This window comes from Numenius arquata, chromosome 1 (genome assembly GCF_964106895.1).
Source record: "Numenius arquata chromosome 1, bNumArq3.hap1.1, whole genome shotgun sequence".
Classification (NCBI taxonomy): domain Eukaryota; kingdom Metazoa; phylum Chordata; class Aves; order Charadriiformes; family Scolopacidae; genus Numenius; species Numenius arquata.
In genome coordinates this window covers 112,261,579-112,285,134 of record NC_133576.1, presented here as the reverse complement: position 1 = coordinate 112,285,134, position 23,556 = coordinate 112,261,579, and the positions used below count along the sequence as shown (strand labels likewise).

General features: G+C 45.7%; 1 protein-coding gene across 2 annotated transcripts; it reads right to left on the bottom strand.

Moving 5' to 3' along the window:
• Positions 1 to 2,752: 2,752 nt before the first annotated feature.
• Positions 2,753 to 23,111, bottom strand: THSD1 (thrombospondin type 1 domain containing 1). 2 transcript variants are annotated; one of them, XM_074155396.1, is made up of 4 exons: positions 23,054 to 23,111; positions 16,629 to 17,594; positions 8,177 to 8,335; positions 2,753 to 4,128 (listed from the first exon to the last, which is right to left on the bottom strand). In XM_074155396.1, the coding sequence occupies exons 1-4, from the start codon at positions 23,109 to 23,111 to the stop codon at positions 2,753 to 2,755; spliced, it is 2,559 nt and encodes an 852-aa protein (XP_074011497.1). The 2 variants fall into 2 exon arrangements, with proteins under 2 accessions (XP_074011497.1, XP_074011507.1); XM_074155406.1 differs by lacking the exon at positions 8,177 to 8,335.
• Positions 23,112 to 23,556: the final 445 nt, after the last annotated feature.

The window sequence follows — 23,556 nt, the reverse complement described above, 5'->3', positions numbered from 1 at the left end:
TCTATGATTCTATGAAGATGATGTCATCAGGGCTTAGACAACCGCTACCCAGTCCAGTTCCCCAGTGAGTGAGCAGTGATGTAAAGTCCAGAGTGTGGAGCCTGTTTTGCCCTGTGTCTCTGAGGAGAGGCAGGCACTACCGTTGGACTGCCTGCAGCCAGCATCCGTTAAGTTAAAAGGGATTTTTTCTCTCTCTGAGAAAGAAAAAGGGGGCAAGATCCAACAAGCTGGGAGGAAGGGGTCTGACTTGCTGTCTTAGATGTAAGATGTACTTACCGAGTCTAATGCCTCACAGCAGCTGTTCTGAACGCAGCCCAGCGCTGAGACGGGGTTGCAGGAAGCAGCATCACGGCTTAGAGCAAGGCTGCCCCTCTCCTGCCCTCCTGCAACGCAGGGAACACCCTCCGAGATGCAGGGGTCACGGGGCTTTGTGCAGGACCCCACAACCCCCCCAGCAAACCCCAGGAAGCGTGTCGGAACCCTCTTTAACTTAACAAACAGGGTGAAATCCCACCAGCGGAGTGCTTACTTGATCGGAGGGCTACTGCCAAGCTCAGATCGCTCCCACTGAAGGGTAGGGAAGTGCTTGCTGAACGTCGTCGCTGCGTTGTACGTTTGATCTCCCGTTTCTCCAGGGTCTCCCGCGCCAAAAGACTCAGCAAAGCCGCAAACAGATATTGTAGCACTGGGGGCCTAACGCTGACAGATCCCTGCTTCGGGGCGAACGCGCTCCAGGGCAGCGGAGCTTACCCCACCATGGGGCTGGTAAGTAACCTGAGCAGCAACTGCTTCAAAGGTCTGATTTCCAGCTCAATTTAAAGTCAATTTAAAGACTCGTTACATTTGATTAGCCTTGGATCGGTCCTCAAGCGTGGACATGCTCTCAAATGCTTTACACAGCCTTTCAAGCTGAGGGTTTATGGGAATACGCAGCTGGCAGGAACGCTGCGCTGGGCTGAACGTCGACAGCGCATGGTGCTGGTGCGCCTCCTGGGAAAGAGGGAGCTCACGTCACCCTGCCCGTCGGATGCGGCGCTCCGGCAGCAGCTGCAAAACGTCCCACCCATCAAAAAAGGCTGCGCAAACGGCGGGGTTTGACTCTGGCGGGCAAATGCCAAGCGGCTGGCTCCTCGGAGGCTGCCACAGCAAGCCCTCCCGCCGTGCGCCTGTCGCACGCTTTGGAGGCTTCAGTGGGCTGCCATCGGTAACCGGCTAAAGCACAGCGGTGCCGCTCTCCCTTTAAAAGTGTTGTTGGTTTGGAAGAGAAAAAAAAATAAAAAAAGAAGGTGTGGGATTGGGAAATCTTGCTTTCTGCTCAGAAAGCCAGTTTTGAGAAAGACAGCAGCCTCCTGCCAGAGCACGTGCTCATTTTTCCTTCACGCCCACGAGGCGGGTTAAAGGCCACGTAGCGTTGGGCTCCTCGTGGGAGAGCTGCTGGAAGACTGAGAGTCCTCTGCCTGAACCTACCTTCACTCACTCCACCCTCCACCGCCAGCACCTCCTCTTTTCGTGCCCAATAGCATCCCCCTGGTCTCTGCAAGCTCCCTGAAGAGACGGTGATCCTGACAAACGCCAAGCAAAGTCTCTGACTCATTCCCGCTGGCTCGAGCTCCGTCTCTGTCGTTAACTGGGGTTTCAACCCAGCTCTGAACACTTGCAGCAGTGTGTCATCGCCAATTTGTGATCTCTGGTTTTAAAGCACAAAAAAAAAAACCCCACACCATTTGTATTTGCCCCATAAGACTCTCTGGGAATCACCAGATGTTGTCAGGTCATTTTATTTTTTTCTTGTTCACAAAACACGTATTCATCAAATAAATTTGTTGCTCGCTGGTTTTGTTCATAATTTATTTTGAGCTTGCTGTAGTAGTATTATTTTCAGTTTATTTACGTTTTCTAAAAGTTTAATAAAGGCAAAGCTGATAATGGAAAGGATGGGTGATTCAACAGTTCTCTCACTGCCTTTCACAGGTGGTTAAATGCTGCGGTAACATTTCTGTGAGCACTAAAATTTGATCATCCATTTTCTTTGCCCTCCCAGTAGCATGCCCTTTTCTGCTCATTTCCTGCAAATATTTGTACCTTACTGTTTTGTTGGTATAAATACTAGCAGAAAGAAAACATCAGTCTTGAATGATGAAAAATGCCCCCTCAATTTTAAATTCACTCCGAGTACTCAGCGTCCATTGCTTGCACCTTCACGCAACCAGCTAAAAGAAACGCCACCGTCTGACTTATTCGAGCAACTACGACGAATCAACACAGTTCAACAACGACTACCAGAAAAACGAGGAAGACTGCTCACAACTCGAGATTTGCGTTTTCTACACGGGAAATGATTTCACTAATTAGGACAGATGGCTGACAGTCTACTAGGTGATGTCTACTAGTCCACGGTCCACAAGGTGAGAAAGGCTAGATCAGTGGCATTCATCACGTACGATGCACGAAACGTGACCGCTTTACGCAATAAAATCTATTGGCTGTTCCTGCGTCACGCGCCTTCACTAACACGTGCTTTCCCGGGGTGTTTTGTGTGTATTGTACACACATGCATACAAAAAATAACGATACGGAAGCACTTTCCAGTAATTAGACAGGAATGTGTTCCCACAAGCCAGACTTGGGACACTTATTCCTTCCTGCTCCGTGTGGAGGGAACACGATTCCCGCTGCTCCTTCCACCAGAAGCCAATGGATCCAGCGGATCCAATCCCACGCAGGCCCCTCCTGCAGGGCTGCAATGAGTCACTCAGATCACCAGCTTCTCAACGCTTAAAGTACTCGTTTCATCCTCTTCATTTGAGCCAAAATACCCAGGGAGGTCGATCATCTGCTGCTCTGCCTCCGTTAAGCCAAAAGTAGTGTTATCATAGAAGGCAAACTCAGGGTCCAAGGGGAAGCTCTGGCACTTGTCCCTCCGGTACTGGGCAGGGCTTACACTTGGGCCTCTCTGGGAATTATCTTTGCCCGCTGAGCCCGTTTCCTTCCGCCACGTGCCTCTGGGGTTAGGTGAAGGGCCCCTCTTGCTTCGGCTAGTCTCAGGCTTATCAGCTGCCTTCTCCTGGCCGGCAGGCTGGCGGTCGGTGATCAGGTCCAGCTTCTTCACCGGGGGACCTGCCCTGTGGTGGCACTTTGCGCCGTGGCCCTGCGGTTCACAGCCCGGCACAGCACTGTGGGGCTGATCCAGCTTTTCACAAGCTGGATTAGCGTTTCTTGATTTTGGCCGCGTCCTGTCCTCCAAACCCTGGTCCCACGTTCTGGTCCTGGAGTTGTAGAGGGGAGTCTGTCGGGGGGTGAGGGTGGACATGCTTCTCTCCCTGAAAGGCCTGGCCTTTTTAGTTTCATGGAAACTGGCTGTTCTTCTAAAGTGCGGGTTTCTGTGACAGCCCCTCTCGGGCAAGTCCTCTCTGTTATCCTGGTGCTTGAAATGAGCTCTTCTTACCAAGGTTTGGGTAGGGCTTATTGCAGGATTGGGCTGTGAGAATGGAAAATCCAGCCTGGCATGAGAGCTTTCCCCCAGGAATTTGGGCTGACTGACTGGCTGGTCCAGAAAGGGCGATTTGATCCTAAATTTGTTTGCCGCTGCCTCCTCCTGGTTTTCGCCGCTCAGGGGAAGCATCGTGGTGGCACCAACAACCGTGTCCGTGAGGGGATTCTGAGAGACGTGGTACACCTTGGTGGTCTCAGTCAGGCCTTTCTTCTTCATCTCCTTCAGCTGCTGCTGCGCCAGGCGGTAGCTGAAAATCGGAGGGATTATTTTTTGGGCGTTTGGCTGAAAGTTCTCACTTCCAGAGGCATCGTCGTCTTGGGCAAATTGGAGGCTCCGCCTGTAGGTCAGAGGAATGTTAACAGGGGCATCCCCTCCTTCAGCGAAGCTGTCCCGCTGCTTGTTTCCTTGGCAAATGTTCTCTTCGTCGGAGTTTTTGCGGAAGCCGGGGGAATGGACGGAGTTTCGGCGGACAGCGGTGCTGCACTTCTGAGCTCTGCAGAGCTTCCTCCAGAGGGTGATAAGAACGGTGGCAAAGATGATGAACAAGCATAAGGAGATACCTGTGATGGTGACTATATTATTTGCTTTCTCATCCTCTCCTGGCTGGACAGAAGGTGGGGTGGGAGGCTTGATAGCTGTAACAAAGAGAACACAGGTCTGTCAGAGTTACACTGCCATCAGCATTCTGGTATTTTAGGATGGATACTTAACTATGAGGGAAAAATAACCAGTTAATGTAATACAGGAAGTTAAATTTTGCTTATTTTAGATGACTTACTGGTGATGACTTCGAACTGGCAGGAATAGATCTACTTACTCTAAACCACGGACCTTTTAAATGTAATCATTACTTTTGCCTGACCTGCCATTTCCATAAGGCACTCCTAAATATGTGTAAAACCGGATAATATTTGTCCTCCTTTATGAAATACAATAAGATCCCCCAGTGAAAAAGTGCCATAAAAGGGGTAAAAATAACCCAACCCAGGCTGTTGCTTCAGGTATCGCTTCAAAATTATTTCTAGGGCAGCTTCAGTGGGTATGAGAATTGCAGTGAGTTTGAAGAGCAGAAAGGCAGCGCTGGCAGGGGCAGTGTAACTTTCCTAAGCAGCCCTCCAAGGGCGCTTCTTCCACCGCCGCCCAGCATCAGCCCCAACGGACAAAACCTTCCCCCCCCCAGCAGGCTCCTTGCTCTGGTGCCCCTGGCATTCTGGTATTGACACTCTTCTGTCGTGGACTGGAGACAGGCATTCAAAGGGGGAAGAATACCCTGCAAACCTGCAGTGTGAACATCTCAGAGCTTTCCACAGCCCTATTTAAACCTCTCACCCACACCACACTACAGACAGCTGAAGCAGTGAGAGACTAATAATTCTTTTTTTTCGAACGAGGTCTCCAGCATTTCAGTGGCAGCCCTGAGCAGAAAACAGCCCGGTTGATGGATGAGTTGCTCCAGCAGCTAATTTTAGTGTTAGGTAGCACTCATTTCCCAACTTCTTGTGACCAAATATCAGCTTCACAAGGCGATGAAAATGCTGTTGGAGGACAAGGCTCCTCAGTTGTGGTTGACAAGAGCTGGCAATGAAGCTGTGAGCTCAAACTGAACCACTTAACAACCTCCTCCCAGTCTCTAGTTTTATCAGAGCCTTCCATCGGGGTGATGGACAGTCTGCTGTAAAACTTGCCAGGTGCTCCTGCCTGCACCACAGTGACTATCCAGCCACAGGAAACGTGTCTGCAGAATAACAAGAAGCAGACACCGTATACTTCCCGTAATCCAGAAGGAACACTCATCCAACAGTGAGCTGGTAGCACAACTATTAGATGTGCAGGATGCACAAATACACCGATGAACACAGGCCAGGTCTCAGGCTGCTACGATAACAGACGTGCAGGGCGCTGGGTGGACAGGAAACCCATCTCTTTGAGAGCTTGGGACCTGACAGTCGCAAAACCTTTGAAAAATGTTGCCACAGGATTAACTTTGATCTTCATGTCACTCTGAGAGCTCGACACCAGCATAAAGAACAAGGCCACTGTCTGCTGAATCCTTTTTGGAGGTTCACTGAAACTTGCATTCAGCCCAATGACATCATGCCTGGAGCATGGAGCACTGCTGTTTTGAGGGCCTGAGTAGGGATGACCCCAGGGGAGAAGGCAGGACCAGCGTTTGCCCTGTTCAGTACCACCACAGCAGAACAACTCATCCACTGCTCATCCTCCTCTCAGTCTCACAGCTGTTTTTTAAAGACTCCATTTTTTATCTGTAATGCAGACTGTGCTGTACCATTTGGAGTAGAAAGCTAACAGCTGGCAAATAGCAAGGTTTGAAACAAGACTTAGTCAATTAGTTTTGCTTCTCTCCACCCCATCTACCTCTGCCCCTAGACTGTGTGCTGGTTTCATTTATTCAGCCATTTGCTCCATCTGCTGGACTAATGACTGCAAATATAGTTTTGCTGAAAAAAAGCTCTCCTGCTTCAGAAAGGTTCGGATGAGCAGGGGGTGGGGAGAAATGACACTCCCAGCCTGAGATCAGACAGCAAATGAACACCGTAAGAGCAGTGTCAAGTCACTTCTTGAGTAGCCTGAGATTCAATTAGATGAAACCATGTAGGTGATTCTGTAAAGGAAGCTGCCTGATGTGGGAGCAGAAAGGTTAGAAAAGTTGTGCAGGAGAGAAGTGAGGTAGTTCCTCCAGATGATCTCATGGCATTGGGTGCAGATGTAGGCCTCCCATGCATCTGGGTTTTCTATATATAAAGCCTCCAGAGATCTCACTGGAATTTGAGGATTGTCCAGACCTGCTGAGTGCTGTCAGCCAGTAACTCCAACCATACTGCCATGGGCATGTGCACTGTGGATAACACATATAACAGCTGACCTCTCTGGAAACCATCATATGCCTTATACAGGCATTATATGGCACCTGCATGGAAAGAGTGACACCACTGAGAAGCACCAGAGAGGCCTGTCCCTTCTGTGCAACCCCAAATCAGGTGTCCAGCACATGCTTCACATGCATAGACCCTCCTCTGGGGAGCTCTGTGCACCGGGACTGCTCTCTGAGCTCCAGAGGAGTGGGGTGAAACTGGCAGGCAAGGACCATACTCGGGGAAACACCCCTCCAGCAGGTAACAGAAGGCACGGAATAGAACAGCTCAGCATCAGCTTTAGAAAAACACCAACTACCCCACTGCATTTCGCTGGTGGCAGCGCTGCCCACAGCAATCTGACAGAGTTTGGCAGGGAGAAGCCAACTAGCCCTAGAGCAGGGCATTAGCTTTAAGCTGGGCTCCTAAACATCAGACACAAAACATCAGACACCGTAACAAGAAATTGTTAAAACATCCCAAGCGCTGCACGAACACTGACAAAATGTAGTACCTGTCTTGATGGAATGTAATTTTTAATATTTTCCTTTCACCCGTCCTTTTGTTCAACACTGACTTGTTCCTTCCAGTGCTCCACAATACAGTTCCATCCTGCCTGTACACTTCTGAGGCATTCATTCAACAAACACCTTGAAGCTGGCTCAAGCTAACACCTCCATCAAAAAAGGAGTCCTCCCCTCTTCCTGCTCCAGCTACACATTCTCCCCCTCTGCTGCCCTTCCCTTATCATTGCAGTGGCAACCTGACAAACAACACCCCCACCACATCCCCAAACTGTCCATTTTTTAGCTGGCTCCACTCCAGTTCTCCACGCTCCACTTTTGCCAGCACAAGGAAGAGCATGGAAGCAGCCCAAGCAAGGGGTAAGGCATTGCTCACTTTGTAATAGCTTAAATTATCTGTTAAATTACAGCCTGAGAGCCTGGGAGCCTGCACAGTCCCTGACCACCTTCCCTTCTCCATCCCTGCCCCCTGTGGGACAGGAAGGCATTGGAGCTTGCAGATCAGCCAGTTTCTGAGCAGACAGACCTCTGGGGCCCCTTGGCCTCTGCACCCTCCTTTTCAGCAGGGAGTTTGCAAGAAGCAAAAGTTTTGCACGGACTGAGCACCATCACCCCGTTAAAACAGATCCCTTCTCCTGCCTCTCACACCGGCTGCAAGCACCCGATTATGGTGCTGGCACAGCTTCATCCAGCCTCACGGGGCGGGGGGGGCCCTGCGGCTGCTGTAACCCCCTCTTAACCCCCTCTCACCTTACAGGAGGCTCAAGTCTCCTGTATCTGCACCCACTTGTCACTCACCAGCACCAGCCAGCTTGCCCTGTCACTGGCCAACAGCAGTGGCAGGCTGGAGTAGGGGGAGACCTGGCACTGCCACCTCAAAAAAATCCCAGAGTGAGACCCCCACACCGCAGGTCCCAGCTGGAACCAGTCTTCTTTCAATAGGTTTTCACTTTTTAATAGGTTTTCACTGCCTGGAGTCTTTAGCTTTTGGTACCGAACATGTTCTGCTGGCCCCAAGATCGCTCCCCCAGCCCTTCCATGGCACTCACAGCATGCAGAAAACTTCTTAAGGCTTGGAGCCCTGTCTCCAGCTGTCCCACAAATGCATGTAGGCTACCACCCTACTCCATCAACCACAGGAATGTGACACACCCCCCACCCAAAATCACTATGACCAAAGGAGAGACCGGATGCCTCCATTTTACAAAGCCCTTCTAATAACAGTCCCTTTGGTTTTGCCAGGGCAACCACGCAACCGCAGGGAAGAGGAGAGCAGAGCTACGTACACAAACACTCCTCCAGTGAACAGGAGGAAGTCTCCCTGGGTGATCCAGCGCAGCCTGATTTTGCCGGCAAGGAGGTGAGGCACTCTCGGAAGCGCTCCCGGACGCCGTCCCCACAGGTGACGCTGCAGGGGCTCCAGGGCTGCCATGGGCTCCACGTTTCTGCAAATGCACAAATTCACAGCAATGAGGAGCGTCTGTCTCCTTACCTTTAAAGACACAGCCACTTGTCTTCCCTTATTTAAAATAACCGCAACAGTAAATAACCAAACAATGCAAACAGCAACACCAAAAGAGCAAGCAGCATCCAGGGACCTGCTCCTGTTTCCATCAAAGTCTGAGGCAACGTTCCCGCTTTTTTTTCCCCTTTTTTCGCTCCAGCGCCAGCCAGCGACACAGCAGTCAGTTAACCAAGGCTGGCAGGACCTGCCTGGAACAACAGCAAATGGAAATTAATCCACAAATCTTTGGAATGGGTTTGTAATTTATATATTAATCCAATTCCTGCTTGACAAATAGTGCTTTTACAGCAGGATAACTTCATTGACTTAAGTGTAGTTACTCCTGATTTATATGACTGTGAAAGGAGGATAAGCCTACAAGGCCCAATGAAACAGCGATATTGGTTCTTCTCTTTATTATCTTCTCAGCACACAAACGTGTTATTGAGTCATTCATTTGACAGCTTACAGGTCCCTTTTGTTTTATTGCTTATGGTTAGGCAATTAACTCCAGATGAAATTTTGCAGGTTCATTTATTTATTTTAAGTGGAGGCAGGCTCGGGTTCTAATGCTACCTCAAATACTATCATGTCTTAATACATAATGAAATCCCTCTTTTGCTTAGGCAACATTCTCATCCAGTGTTCAACGCTCAAACTTTACAGCAGTGAGAACCCAGAGAGAGGAAGGGACCGTTCCTGCCCGTATCTGACAGCTGTGATACTGAGACAGGACCACAACTTTAAATTCCACACCAATGCACAAGTCCAGGTGCAACCTTTAAGGACAGATACCCTGGGGACCCTCCTATGGGTCAGTTGACTCAGTGACCTGGCTTTGAAATGCACCAGAAAGCAAAACAATAGACCACTTACTCCATTTCACCGCTCACAGATAGAGTGGAAAACCAGCTAAATCACAAAATGTAGATCACACTTGCTGAAGTTTGCTCTTTTAAATAATTTATGGTGTTGCTACTGCCAACACAGGTCACGATCTTTAAATTTTCCTACACTGTTGCTTTGCTGCTAGCATGCCACCGAGCTCGGGATCAGTGGACAATTTATGATGTTAAAGGATTGGAGTGTGTTGCATGACTGGAAACGGCTTTATGATTTCATGTTATATTGCTTGCCATATTGTTCATAGCATGTTATTATTTTTAAAAGTCTCGAACAAAATTAAATACAGCTGTGTTTTAACAAACACAAAATTTTAACTGCTTTGGGCCCTGTCCTACAAATTTTTGTGAGCACGCCAGCATGAATGCTGTTAACGCGAGGAGCGTAGCAGAACCAGCAGGGCCACTCTCCTGGGTGCAGGTACTCACCTGCATGGCAGGACGAGGCCCAGAGGTGTTGAGCTTACGCTTGTGCCGGCAGCCGAGCCTGTAAAGCGTGTGTGGGCACATACTCAGGCACATCTGTGTGCACATGATCGAGTACATCTGCCTTGCCTAATGCGGAGTAGAGAAAAGCCTGGGCATGGTGAGAAACCCCAGTGGTGCTGCGGTTTTAAGTCTACACAACACCAAGTGACTCCCTGGCTGTTTTCCACTGACTCTACCATGATATTGTAATATCCATGATCCCAGGATGTCTTCCACTCTGTGTTCTTTGTGCATCTCTCTGCTTTCACCCCTCTGTCTCTGGAGCTGGAGAGCTGCTACAGCAGGGGAGAAGGAGCCCAGAGGCAGGCTGAGCTTTCCCATTCCTCCCCCAGTTTGCAGCTGTGCCAGTTCCCAGTGAAGTGCGAAATGGAGCAAGACTGAATAATGTGTGGTGTTGGGAGGAAAGAGAGTCAGAGGATGCCAGAGGGGGGACCTGGGGAATTTTGTTGGGGTAAGGAGTCCCTAAAGGTACAGAGCCTGGACAGCTACAAAATCACATCAGCAAGCGAGCAGAGCTATTAGTGAGGGCAGCAAGAAAAAAGGCCATAATCAATAGTCAGTCAAGGGCCCACAGGTCCCTCTTCTGAAAGACTTCACGGTATCACAGTATTTGGGGATCTCATGACGCTTTTCTTCACATCAGTATCATTAAAGACTCCAGCAGTGTCCCTCATCACTGGCAGAGGGAGGCAGCCTAGCTGGAGAAGCACCCACCTCCTCGTAAACTGCTTCATGTGAGCAGCTTGGTGAGTCCCTGACATAATTTCCAGTGCATGAGCTAGCTCATTCCCCTCTCCACATTCCTAGCTCATTTAATCTTCTGTTAATTACAGTCAGACATACAGCCAGACCCAGAAAGGTTCTGGTTGCCTCCATTGCTAACACCGGTGGCAGTGGAGGGTGTTCAGCAGCCTCCACATTGATGCCTGTGGGCTTCAACGTACAAGAACATTTGGGCTGAGTAATTTTCTAACTTTGACATCAAAATCTATGATGTGCCCATCGCCGTGGGGCACTTTTCACTGACTTCAGCTGAGGGCACAGAGTTCCTCAGCAAAAACACGTGGTATCCATAGCTTTGGGGCTAAGAGTATGTGCCCTGAACAGCAGGAGAGCAGGAAATGCTCCAGCTCTCTGAAAGACGGGAGATTTAAACCCCTGCAACTTGCTCTGCAACCTCCTGCAATTACCAGAATGCAAAAGAAAATGAAGCGTAGTTTATTCTACCCCAAGGAAATGAAATGATTAACCTCCATTTAAGGCAAACGGATCCAAAGCGCCAGGGGAACAACCAGAAGGTATGCACTGCAAACTAGCTCTAATAAGTGTGAATTTTTTCACATACAATTGAGGAATCAATTATCAACGTGAAGGCATCTAACTGATGAGTTAGTTTGAAATAGCTGACAGTTGGCAGATCTGCCAACATGAAAGAATAAATGCAATTAACTGTGTTAATTGTTGCTCTGCGTACATATCTCCCCTCAAATTTCTGTGTTGGCAGGACCCTGAGCACGCAGTGCTATCCAGCGGTGCGCTCAGCAAGGGATGCTCAGCATCATCCTTCCAGCCTGACGCACGTGATAGTCCAAAGCACTTCAACAAGTCCAGCGACATGGGACAAGATCACTAATTATTTACAGGCTCATGTAAATGCCTATACCAGCCCTGGGGGATTGCAGGGTACTCCTAGAAGCCAAGATGAGTTTTTATGTCCTGAGACTGGGTGTACACTGGGTGTATTGGTGTTTGGATAAGACCTTTCTCACCCATTCTGTGTTTCTCTACTTCCATGGAAATGAAGCCTGGGTCCACTGAAATGGTGGCATGCTCCAACAGGTTACTAACTTGGACAACAAAAGGACAAGGATCCCTTTAAAGGAAGAAAACTTAGACTCTGACTGGGAATTACAGTCTTTTCCCCACAAACAGTCACCTTTAAGAATTACAGAGGCACTGCCTAACAATTTTTTTTTTTTTTTCAGAAGCTAAGAGCTATCCCAGTGAGCCCGTAACACCCGAGTTATTCCTAAAATGCTGGGAGTGCGGAGATGAAGCATTCACTGACACAGGAGAAGGGGATGGGGCACAAAACAGCCCTGGCATACCCAGATCCCCTGCATCTGCCTGTTTCTAAATAAATGCAAGCCAGGTACAGTTTCAGGCAATAGAGCTAATTGGCTCCCAGATTTTTCTACAGATAGGCAGGTCTGATTCATACAATCTTATTCAGGGAGCAAGAATTTGATGGAAGTTGTATATCCCTGCCTGACCCCTAGATACTCCACATACTTCTCTCCTCCCTTACTGATCACTTTTCCCTTCAGAAGGTCTTTCCCTACCTCCCTCTTTCCCTTTGCTGGCAGCAGCTGCATTTCTTATGCCCTGCTGACCTGCAGATAGCTTTTTCGGACAGTTAGCAAAAGTCAGATGAACAAAATTAATCTCTGGTGTCGGTAAGTGCAAGAGACTTCACTGGAGTTACACCAAAGTTGAAACCGGTCTCCAGAGTGTAACTAAGAACTATAAAAGGAAGTTAATTAACACTGGAAATATGAAGAAAATATGCCCATTTCCATGCTATAGCATTACTGATTCATTTTATCAGTCTCATCCCAAATGTTTCAAGTGGGATACACGCTAGGAAATGGAACATCCTTCTAAGGAGCGCAGAAGCCTCGCTGCTGGGGACACTTAAATCCCAGATGAGCAAAGCACAGGATAAAGTGTTGAAAAGAATGAGCCTGCAGTGCATCTGTTGCTGGGTAAGATGATCTAATAGAGCTTCCTACCTCAGACATTCAAATAATCCGGTCAAACACAGGGAAAAAATTAGCTGCATGACTTTCTCTAAGTCACCTGCGTGAAACAGTTAACATCCCACTGAGATGAATGAAGTGACTCACATCTCGCTTTTATTTTTTCACAGGTTCTCCAGTTGGAGTCTACAGAAAGCTGCACAAGTGCTGGCTCGTACTTAATAAACATATTCCCCACCTTTAATAGATATATTCACAGTCTTAGATAGCACAAGATTTTTTTTGTGACACTCATTCTGAAGCTGATGACTTGGGCTGGAACAGCTGCTGTCCTGGCCCACTCAGGGTCACCGGGAGCCTTCTCCTTCCTACTCCAACCACAAGCCAGATCCCTGTTCCACAAGCTGGACTAAACCTGGCTGGAATGAGGCGTAAAAAGCAAGATTGATGAAGGGTCAGGATTATAACTGATGCCTGATCTACAGAAAAAAGGTGTGGCAAAATAATCTTCCTTTATCTCATCCTCTGTGGTTTGGATGAAGATAATTTTAATGATTTAGGAGCTTTGATCTTTTACAAGACGGTATCTCTGCTTCGTAATAATAAAGCATATGCTAAATGAAGTAAGAACTGGCTGAGTGACAGATTTGATATGCAATTGTCAACAGAAAACCATCACCGAGTGGGAATGCATTTGGAGAGATTCCAAAGGGATTAGTATAAGGCTCAGTGCTGCACAATGCTTGCCTAGTTGACAGGAAAATAAATATAAAACCATTACTGAGAAAATATGTCACTCTTGTGATAACATAAGAAGATAGTGCAGTTGTATGAGCAATGTAGGTTACTTGCTAAGTTAGGATAAGTCAAGAAAATTAGATTGTAAATCAGGAAAATGTAAAATGTAGGAAGAAGGAATACAAATGGTACCTGCAGGATGGTAGATTACATATTGGAAGGTCATAGGCAAAAACACTTCAAGAGGACTTTACAGGGTAAAAGTTATGGCAAAATTAGCTAATGCAATCAGTGGAAATTAAAGCAGAGGAGCAGTAAGTAGCTGCTCAAGGGGCATGGGTAAGGAGGACGTCAGCAGACAGCACCCAAAGCTGGTAACTCTGTCCTTAAATAAAAGGGCTGTTTAAAAAAAAAAGAAATGGAGGCAAAAAGAGCCAGAAAAATAATCAAATCCTGAAGAAAATACCTTCCAACTAAAGACTTAACCTTTTCAGTTTATTTAAGAAACACTGAGACTATCTGGAAGGACAGAGACAATCTGGATGTGCAAACGTCTTCGCGGGGGGAAGCCAGTGGCTACGAAATAGCTGTCTCCTTTCAGAGGGAGCAGCAGAGGGAGCATCCTTCACAACAGGATGAAGCTAGATGAGCTTTAGTTATGAAAGACAGAGATGCCTTTTTCTAAAAAAAATAAAATTAAAGTATTGAGAGAAATTAGAAGAAGGGTCTCTGTTTTGTGGTACGTTCAACAAAAGACTGGGTATCTCTCTGGATGATAAGCGCCAGTCGAATGCAACGACTAGTTGTGGGACTCAACACCAGAGTAACTGGATGAGAAGTGATGGCTCACTCTGCACAGGAGCCCAGACTAGAGGATTTATCACCTCTCCTTGCCTTAAGCTGACTGAGTTCAGTTAGTCCAATGCAGAAAATAAGCGACTTGTGGAGAGGCGCCTGTTGTGCAGCAGCTGTACGTTCTACATGAACAGCTAGCAGGGATCCGGGTCTACGCACCGTGCTCTGCAGCAGGGTGAGAGACACTCCTGAGCCCAGGAGAAGACTTTCCAAAGCAGCCAGGAGGCGGATGGCCACCACAGGCAGCGCAGGTTCACTCTGCCTGTCGTGGCTTCAGGCTGATGCACCCCTCCCAGAACACCCCGCTCCTTTCAAACGCCGCCTGCGGGCTTTGAAGTCTCACAGATACAGGCACGGAGTCAGATGTGCTGCAGTCTAATTAATTTCAGATTGACATTTTATTTACGGCTACACGGTGTGGTTTCGCTTTCATCGGCTTTGTAGATTTGACACTTCTAACTTGGCAGCTATTGACTTAACTCTGTTCTTCACAGGCATAGCCTGATTCTTTCGACTGCGGTTGTAAGGAGGGTGCTATCAGGGAACCCAAGGAAACAAAGCAGATTGCAGGGAGTCATTGCTTAAGGTGCATCTCATCAATTAAAACAGTCAAATATTGGGCACAGAAACGTATCTATGTCATATCCTAGGTATTCATCTGTCAGGGTAATTATCTAGATCGTATCAGTGTAACATACCACTCAAGCACAGAGAAAGAATTAGAATTCTCTCTTCCTTTTTCCTTGAGAATTATCTCCATTAAGAAAATAATACGCTTTCATTTTAAATAGACTTTCTTATGCCAAAGGAAGAGAGAGTGTGCCAAGAGAGAATGCAGATGGGAAGTTAAGATGAAGAGAACTACGTACTAAGTTTGGCACATGGTGAAAACAGGGGTCATTTTTAGTACAGAGTGTTAATTAAAGAGCTAACAGTTTTAAAATCTATGAAATAGTACAAAGTAAGACCATATGACACTAGGAGCCTAATTAAGACAGGCTGTGTCTGGACTGTGTGCTATGGAGCATGTCCTACGCTCCTGGTCTCCCAATGACTCCACTCAGAGACCTGCCCATGAAGCACAATGACCCTTTTTTGGCTCGAGTTCCTGCACTTCCTTTTCAGGGAGACCAGGGTGGGGAGGTGTAGGAAACGGTGTATGTCTCAAACCTTTCAACCCAAACTCCTTGAAGTGTTTACATGGGAAAGACTAATTCATTACGTTTGGACACAAGCCTGCTCTAAATGAGAACATTTACTTTTCCGTTCCAGGGTGTAGGCAACACAACCTAACACAACCCAGCCCCAATGCCCTCATCCACATACAGCCTATCCCTCACTGTGGTTGCCTTCCACAAATGAGGGATGAAAAGAACATTTGCCTCATCTGCTTCCTCTGCCACACTACTGTGATTTGTTGACTCTGCCAAACCACAGACTGCCACCTCTGAAGCTACATTTGCGTAAGATGTGTAGCTATAAATGGAATATATAGATATTCCCTAAACAAGGATGAGGAATGGGTTCAAACTCTGTCTTGTGATCATACTTAACTGTGATCACTCCTTAACCATGATTCAGACTGCTGGACATGATTTTGGCTTCTGCCAACCAGCAGAACCATGTTTGGTCATGGCTCAAATGACTATATGAACCACAGACTGTCCCTAGTTGGCAGTCTATATGATTCTAATCTTTTCTGGGAGGAAAAGTTTAGCTATATGAATGTGACCCATGATCTGCCAGGTGGCGTCATGGGTCAGAAAATACATCCTGGTCTGTTTTACGCAGCAGCAGAGACATGTCTTGAAAGGCTGCCTGAAAAACCTGCAAGCTGTCCAAGTGACCCAACAGCGTCTTTCATTATGGCCAAATCCTGATTCATTTCACCAAAATTTGTGTATCTAACAGGTGGGATTCTAAATTCCTACAGCAAATGGTCTAGAGAAAGAAACACTAGTGTGTCAGCCCATTCAGCCCATGTTTCTTCTATACCTATTAATCACCCTTATGAGATGCCTTTCTCTCTTGACTAAAAAGCTAGACAACTACTTAATGTTGGACCCTTGGCTTTTAAACACTTAAATGTAGGTAAAACTAATCCTATCTTTAGTGTCTCCAATGGGCCAGATCTACTGCAGTAGCTTCCTACCTCACTGAGAGGGCCAAGCTTCAGTTTTACCCAGACTAAATAGACAGATTATTCAGAACGCCCCAAACAGCTTTGGTTGGTACTTAGTGTTAACTTATTGCAGTTCGAAGCTACCACAGTGGCATTTGCTACCAAATATCCTTGTGTATGCCTCTACATAACACTCTACTCCATCTTGTTCCCATCTGCATGTGTCATTACAACTGTTTTGTCTGGTGTAGAAGACCCAAAACGTAGCTATTCAATAGGGGACACCACAATCAAACCTATTTATCATCATCCATGTTGGTGGGGAAAAGTGATGAATTTAGCTAAGAGAGGACAAACACCAGTACAAACCCATATTCCTTTGGATCATCATACACTCCTTAACTCTTGTTGGGAAATGGCTTCGGTTTGAGAAATTAAAGAGGTCAAAGCAGTATTTGTTCTTCCCCACATCAAACAAAGTGCAGTTAAATTCTGTCCTGTTGTCTCCTGGGTGAAGGGTGTTCTCATACAGCCATGTTGTTCTTTGACTAGGAAGCTTTAGAGCCTCTTTATAGACGACAATTTTTCCGCTGATAGAAGTGCACGGTGGAGAGACTATGAAGACCTGAACCAAAGTTTTGCATGTTGCTTCTGGTGCCACAACCAGTCTGTATCCAAATTTGTGGAGGAGATCTATGGGTCCGATGGAGGTAATGATGGAATGTGTTTCTAACGATTTTAGTAACACAGTGATGTATGTTTCTTGACCAACAGGTGGGCAATCAAACTCTACCCACTGGGACCTAGAGAGCGGGATTGCTTTGCTAGTTCTGATGCCCAGAGTCTCATCAGAGCTTACTCTTCTGAATTCATAAAGGGTGCTAGTGAATATCACATCCAGCGACATCACTGTCTCGTTCATGGCACACAACTGCTCATTTGTAAAAAGTCCAACTTGAAGGGAGTTCCCAAGCACCTCCGAACTCTTGTTCAAATCAATGTGAAATACAGGCCATTCCACATGGAGGGTAGGCATGCTTCTTCTGCTCCACTGGGCAGCACTGCCGTTATCGCTGGGAGACACCATTCTGAACAAGAAGTCCCCAGCACTCTTGAAATGGAAACACTCAAACTCTACCATCCCCTGGGACTGATTTGCTGGAAGCTGTTTTCTTGCAATTATCTCGTTGGTGCTGGCATCCAGCAACAGGATGGACAGATGCTCTGCTGACACATTACCACCACTATAGTACTGGTATTCCACAGACACTGTATCATTGCTGAAGGCTACATGACCCGGGCGCTCCAACAGGAGATACTCCACATCACCGAGAACTGAAAGGAAAACAGTTTCACAACAGTATTAAGAACCAAAGAGACAGCTGATGGTTTATCTAATCTACCTTATGGAAGAAAACGAAGATTTATAAAGTGGATATTTAAGAAGTGGTTCTCAAACTTTTTAAAGTGAACCAGTTCACACACACAAAAAAAGAGGTTCTAGCTATAGCAATTAAAGCTCACCACCTCTCCTTTGTGCAGGGATGTGGTTTGGAGCAGCTCAAAGTCCACTGCAGGAACATGTTCAACAAGGTTAAAAACAAGGTTTAAAAAAACAACAAAACCTCAACCTGAAAGTTTCACAGAAAACTTTATTTATCAGGATAGATTCTCAAACTTCTCAGATTCTTTCACTTACAGATTCTTAAAGTCTGCTTCACAGTGGCCAGCTGTTGTTCCACTTACTTTAGCTATAATTTAGCAAAAAAAGGACAGTAGTTTCTTAATACAGAAACATGAAAAATGTCCCTCAAATTAAATAAAATAGGAAGTCTGCATGATGCTTTTTGAAGCTTCTTCTCTTGCTCTGTCTTATGAATCTTTCATTTTGCTCATTTGCATCACAGAGACACTTGAGTGAAAGAGCTGAAAATAACAGTGATGGTGACTGCAGCACTTTTCTTGTCTCAGATGTGGTGCAACATGTCTAAATGACATCATTTCATCATAAATGGCACAGTCTTTTTAAATTCACTTCTTGCATGACCATGTTTGTGCAAGTTGCCAAATTATCCTGAGACATGCTGTAACTAGTGTGGATAGATGATATCTAAAGCAATGGATTGGGAAGATCACATTTCGGTTCTCAGCTCTGCTAGATTTTCTGCGTCACTTGAAACTTAAGGATTTCAGACATAGAAAGGTTATCTGAAAAATGGGAACTGCATACATCTATTTCAGATACAGAATGTGCCGCGAGACATCTTTATTTAATTAATTGTCTGGGAACAGGCTTCTGAGTCCTGGATGGAAGGTGCTATGGAAATGTAAAACTTCAGTTAAAGCAATCCTTTCATAAGCAGTATCAACTAACAATACTTTGACTTGTTAAATGTTACACATGTCTTAAGATTACCTCAAAGAAAGCTTTGCTGGAAAAACACTGCAACTGCCAAGGCAAGCACTCAGCAGTCAGGAGTAGCAGGACTCATCTCACATAACATTAGACACCTACCACTCGAAGCTTCAATTTGAGTTAGTCACCTTGGATTCACTTTCTTGTCAGCAGGGAACATTTTCAGGAAGAAATTCATCTGACCGCTACAGACATTCACATCAGGGTGAGGTGCAGCGTGTACCAGAAGTGCCTATTACTCTCCAACAGTTATAACACATGCTGAAAATAACCAGCTCCAACCACATCCATAAAGTCCAAATGAAGGTGGCATGCACAGCCTTACACATATAAATCATGCATAAACTCTTAAATATATGTACTATAATTCAGTCTTTAATTTGCATGACTCAGTACCACTTTTTCCAGAAGACGCTGCTTCATTGGCAGATGGATGGTGCACGTTACCAGAGGGCTCTTTTGTTCTCATTCTTCCATGGGTGGTCCCATGTATTACTGACTGCACACCATCCAAAATCCAGCCTGATAACACAGAATTATTCATTTCCCCCATGGACTCTTCTATTGTGCTCTTATCACAGCATATTAGTGCATTAGAAATATTAATGAGTTTATCCTTCCAATATTCCCAAAAGATGAGAGGATGTCACTATTCTTGCTTAGTGTGTTAGGAACCAAGGCACGGGCACAAAGGTGAAAACTGTCAAGTAGCAACTAACTGTGGATGCCCTAAGAAACCCAGGACCTGATTTTAAATACAATGGCCTTTCAGACATCCAAAGCAGGATCCCATTGTGGGACCTCACGGTGTGCTCAGCAGCTGTGCTGAGCCCATGGCACTCCAGCAAACCTGATCTCCACTCAGAGAGTAGGAAACAGACCCTGAATGCCTGTGAAAAATGGCTCTCTATGAACTGCCCAGGAACACATTCTCTCTGCTCTTCATGTTATGGTTTGCTCATCTGTGCCTGTCCATATTTTCCAGTCCTGCTCCTACTCTCACTGTCAATATCTCTTGGGTACTATCCTAACTCCTTTACTGTTACCACGGTTTTCCAAACTCCTGCCCTCATCTCTTTGCCTTAGAGCTCTTCTACCTTCTTCCATTCCTCAGGTATGTAATTAACTCCAGTAAGTTCCCACCTTTCTTGCTCGCTGCTGGCACGACAGCAGAGACCACCAGACAAGCAACTCTCGTGCCCAGTATCACAAATGTGGAGGAACTCTGCCACCCTGGGCTGGAGCAGGCACAGTATTGCGTGGGGCTGGGAAGAGGAGCCAGCAGGAGTTGGGGCATGCTCGACCTTTCAGAGAACTTCCTCACTAACTGCTTTACAAGGCATTATATCTGGACCAAGTCTGGGCAAATCTTCCTAAGGACCGCAGAAAGCATGTCCCAGGCCACCGTGAGCACTCTAACAAACATGAAGTTCCCACAGCTGTGTTTTAGGGTTTCCCAGTGAATTGGTTGCCAGTTGCTGGTTTTGGTTTCTTTGAACATGGGCAAAGTGATGCATTTCTCTACAAAGGAATTGGCCTAGATTCAACTTAGCTGAAACATTACGAGGGAAAAAGAAATCAGACCGTGGCAAAAACCCAGCATGAAAAATTTCAACTTCACGCTTTAAACTTACAACAAAAACATCCAAGTGATAGTAATGAAAAGCACTGATGTTTGTACCTACTGCTCTACCGTCCTTACTCTCTTTTACAACTGGCTTGACTCTCTTGCACTGTTTTTTATTTGGAAAGGCTCAGATGTGAAGAATTAACACCACTGTGTATGTGTGTGGGAGGACTGGAGAGAGGCCAGGGGACTTCCATGTAGCTCCCATCAACCCTAATGCAGGTCATTTGGGAAGTGGGGAAAATGAGCGTTACTGGAGGATGCTGTTAGAGCATTACAGAGCTCTGGCTGGTGCACCTCGGCTCATAGCATCCTTTCTCCCATCTTTGGTTAATAACACAGGAACTTTGCACTCTTGGACAGCCCATACAGCAGTTTTACACAACGTTCCACAAAGGCACCAGTCAAAAGTAGCCAGCTTCCACCACAAGCTCCTTCAGCTGCCCTCCAGCCTACTGTGCACGCGGGACTCTGTCACACGCCAAAACTTGGTCCCAGTTGTTTGGACAGCCAGTCAGGGGCAGTTTTCAATGCATATTTTTGTATATTGTATATTTTGTATATTTTTGGTTGTTATTACAATGGTCTCCCATTGGATGGAGCTTGTCTGTGGCGTCAACAACCTGCCAGAGGAGTCTTTGCAAGAACTCATGCTTAGAAAGATCAAAAGGAAAATCCTTGTTTTTACCAAAGAGCAAGAAGAATTGTCTGAGGGTGCTATTCTGATATTTATTTATTTTTAATTGTGTTTAAGCCAACTTGGGTTCTGCTGTTGGCATGTCAGCCACCAGTAGCGCACAGCTAAGAAGAACAAACACATCAGAAAAACTGATAAGAAATGAGAATACTGTTTTGTTGTATGTTAGGGCTTTTTTTAGCATTACAGTAATTTTCCAGAGCATACTGGATCATTTAAAAAATAGTCTTTGTCTGAAACAGAGAAGTATAGGAATGAAATAGTCATTTAAAAACTATTTACACACGTGATACTCAATGATGTGTAGATGCAGAACAGTTTGGAAGTAATTTTCTGAATTATTCCCTTTAACTGGAAATAAGGCAAAATATGATGCACCTAAAGTTTGCAGCAGACATTTAGCTCTTTAACTCCACCTTGTAATTACTTACTGTGCTACGCTCTATAAAGTTCAGGAATAATAGCTTTTACCTCTGAGTCAACTAGTTGTTAATGCCTCCAGGATTGACTCACCAAGAACCGGTGGATATTGCAATCATTCACCTCACTTCTTGGGTTAAGTGAATTAAATACTTACTTTCACTGTGTTTCCCACCCAGTGCAGTGTTCCTAACTTGGCTAATTAACTTTGTCTTATTAAAAGAAGAAATGGTACTAAAAGCCACAGGCAAGTGTCTCTACTTTTACTGGAATTAAGTTCATCTACAAGATGGCAATTCTAGGTTCCTTACACCTTCTAGTGATCCCTTGTTCTAGAGTGGAGATGGAGCAAGCACCGAGGCTTCAGTAGCTGAGCATACTGGTTTCAGTCATTACCTATAATCAGATTTTTCTCACTTGTACAAGGAGGGCAAACTGTATACATTTCTCTTCTTTGTAAGACATCTTCAGATGTCTGGTGTGTGAACTACCTGCTACCACGGCCTGTTCCACAAGCAGGGAGTAAACAATCCTTTTTCCATTTTTCCATGCTACAGACGTTTCAGCAGTGCATGGCTTAATCCTTTAGCATGGTTTGACAACGTACTGCAGCTGTCAGAACACTGCTTTTAAATTACGAATGTAATTTTTGAAAACATATGTATTATTCAGGAATTAAGAGTCACATTTTCAAAATTTCTAATTCACTGTGCAGTAAAGAATTAATTCCCTTTGCAAAGATATTTCCTACTTGGTACATTCTTTCCATATCTTGGAAAAGATAAGACGCCATGTAGAGGATGCCTCTCAGCTTGCAGGCATCTTACAGTTGTCTATCATCTCGAACGTAGATGTCTAACCTCCCTCCTTGGCACCTGACGGTGAGAAGGAGGTGCTTTCTCATTCCACACATCTCAGACTGCAGATGGGTTGGAGCTGCTTTTGATATGTGCTGATTTATTCGTGGGCTTCTCAAATGAGACTGATTGCCTCTGACTAGCTGCCTAATTTTACATGGCTGAAATTGACTGAATACGAATACCATCCTTTGGTTTATCATATGGGCACAGGAAAGAACTCCGCTCTTGTTCTCAAAAGTTCTCCAAGTGGCAGCTTGGATGCGGGCTCACTCAACCACAGGAGGTTGCCAATGCTGTAGATGCTTAAATCTCAGCCAGCCACCATAGATTCCTTCTATAGTTAATGGTGAGAAACAGGTAGCTGTATGGTGCAGTTCCACCAATTCTAGTATGGATACCTAAAATAGGTCTATGTTTCATGACTTTCATTAAATATTATGAAATATGAGTCTCACAAGAGAGCAGAGTTCCAGTTACTGCTGCTAACACAGCCAGTCCCTCAATGATGCCCACAGAAATCTGTTCATTTGTCTTGTTTATTTCTCTGAGCAAATTTACAGCAGGAAAGGTTCCTGCCACTCTGATCTGCAGGGGTAGTTTATGCAAGCTGCATTTCCCACCTAAATATTGCATAAGATCTAGACTATATTCTGTGCATATCAGTGGTGGCTTCTGTGGCATTTGATTTCAACAGATCACCTGGAAATGGCACCATCCAAAACCACCGTGTGAATATACATCTCACAGTTTTCCCTTGATAGCTCTAATACTCACCATAGTCACAGAGCACTACTAACAACAGATTTGAAAAATCTTTCAACATCTGTTTCATTCTGACCAGTGAGATCCCAGGTCCTTTTACTCCTCATGTCCTTCTTCAGCTCCGAAGTGCAGGCACTTTTTTCCAAGATCACCTGAAAGCTGAAAAATTACAGCTGTGTTGACTTTGCTTCATAAAATACAAGGAGGAAGACATCCCACTAGTAAGTAAAAATAATACACTATTAATCAACATTTTTCTCCCATTTACTTAATAACTGCTAATACTGTATCAATGGATCTGAGTAAGTACAACTGCAAGTGCAAGTACAATACATTTTCCCTCCGGAAATGCCATCTCCTGAGCCAGAACAACAAAGACAGGTCACAGAAATTTACCTTTGCACTGCAGTAACTGCTGCTGTACATCTCTTATATTAAGATCAAGACTCATGATAGCAAAACAAGTAGTATTTTGTGCAAAATGTAACTCTGACTTCAGCACTTGTTGACATTGA

Bases quoted from the DNA above. Each gene is read 5' to 3' on its own strand.
- THSD1 (XM_074155396.1), bottom strand. From the start codon at position 23,111: ATGAAACAGATGTTGAAAGATTTTTCAAATCTGTTGTTAGTAGTGCTC. The intron at 17,595-23,053 runs GTGAGTATTAGA...TTTTCCTTTCAG, and splicing joins AGTAGTGCTCTGTGACTATG to TTCTCGGTGATGTGGAGTAT. The intron at 4,129-8,176 runs GTACGTAGCTCT...TCTTTGTTACAG, and splicing joins TTCACTGGAGGAGTGTTTGT to CTATCAAGCCTCCCACCCCA.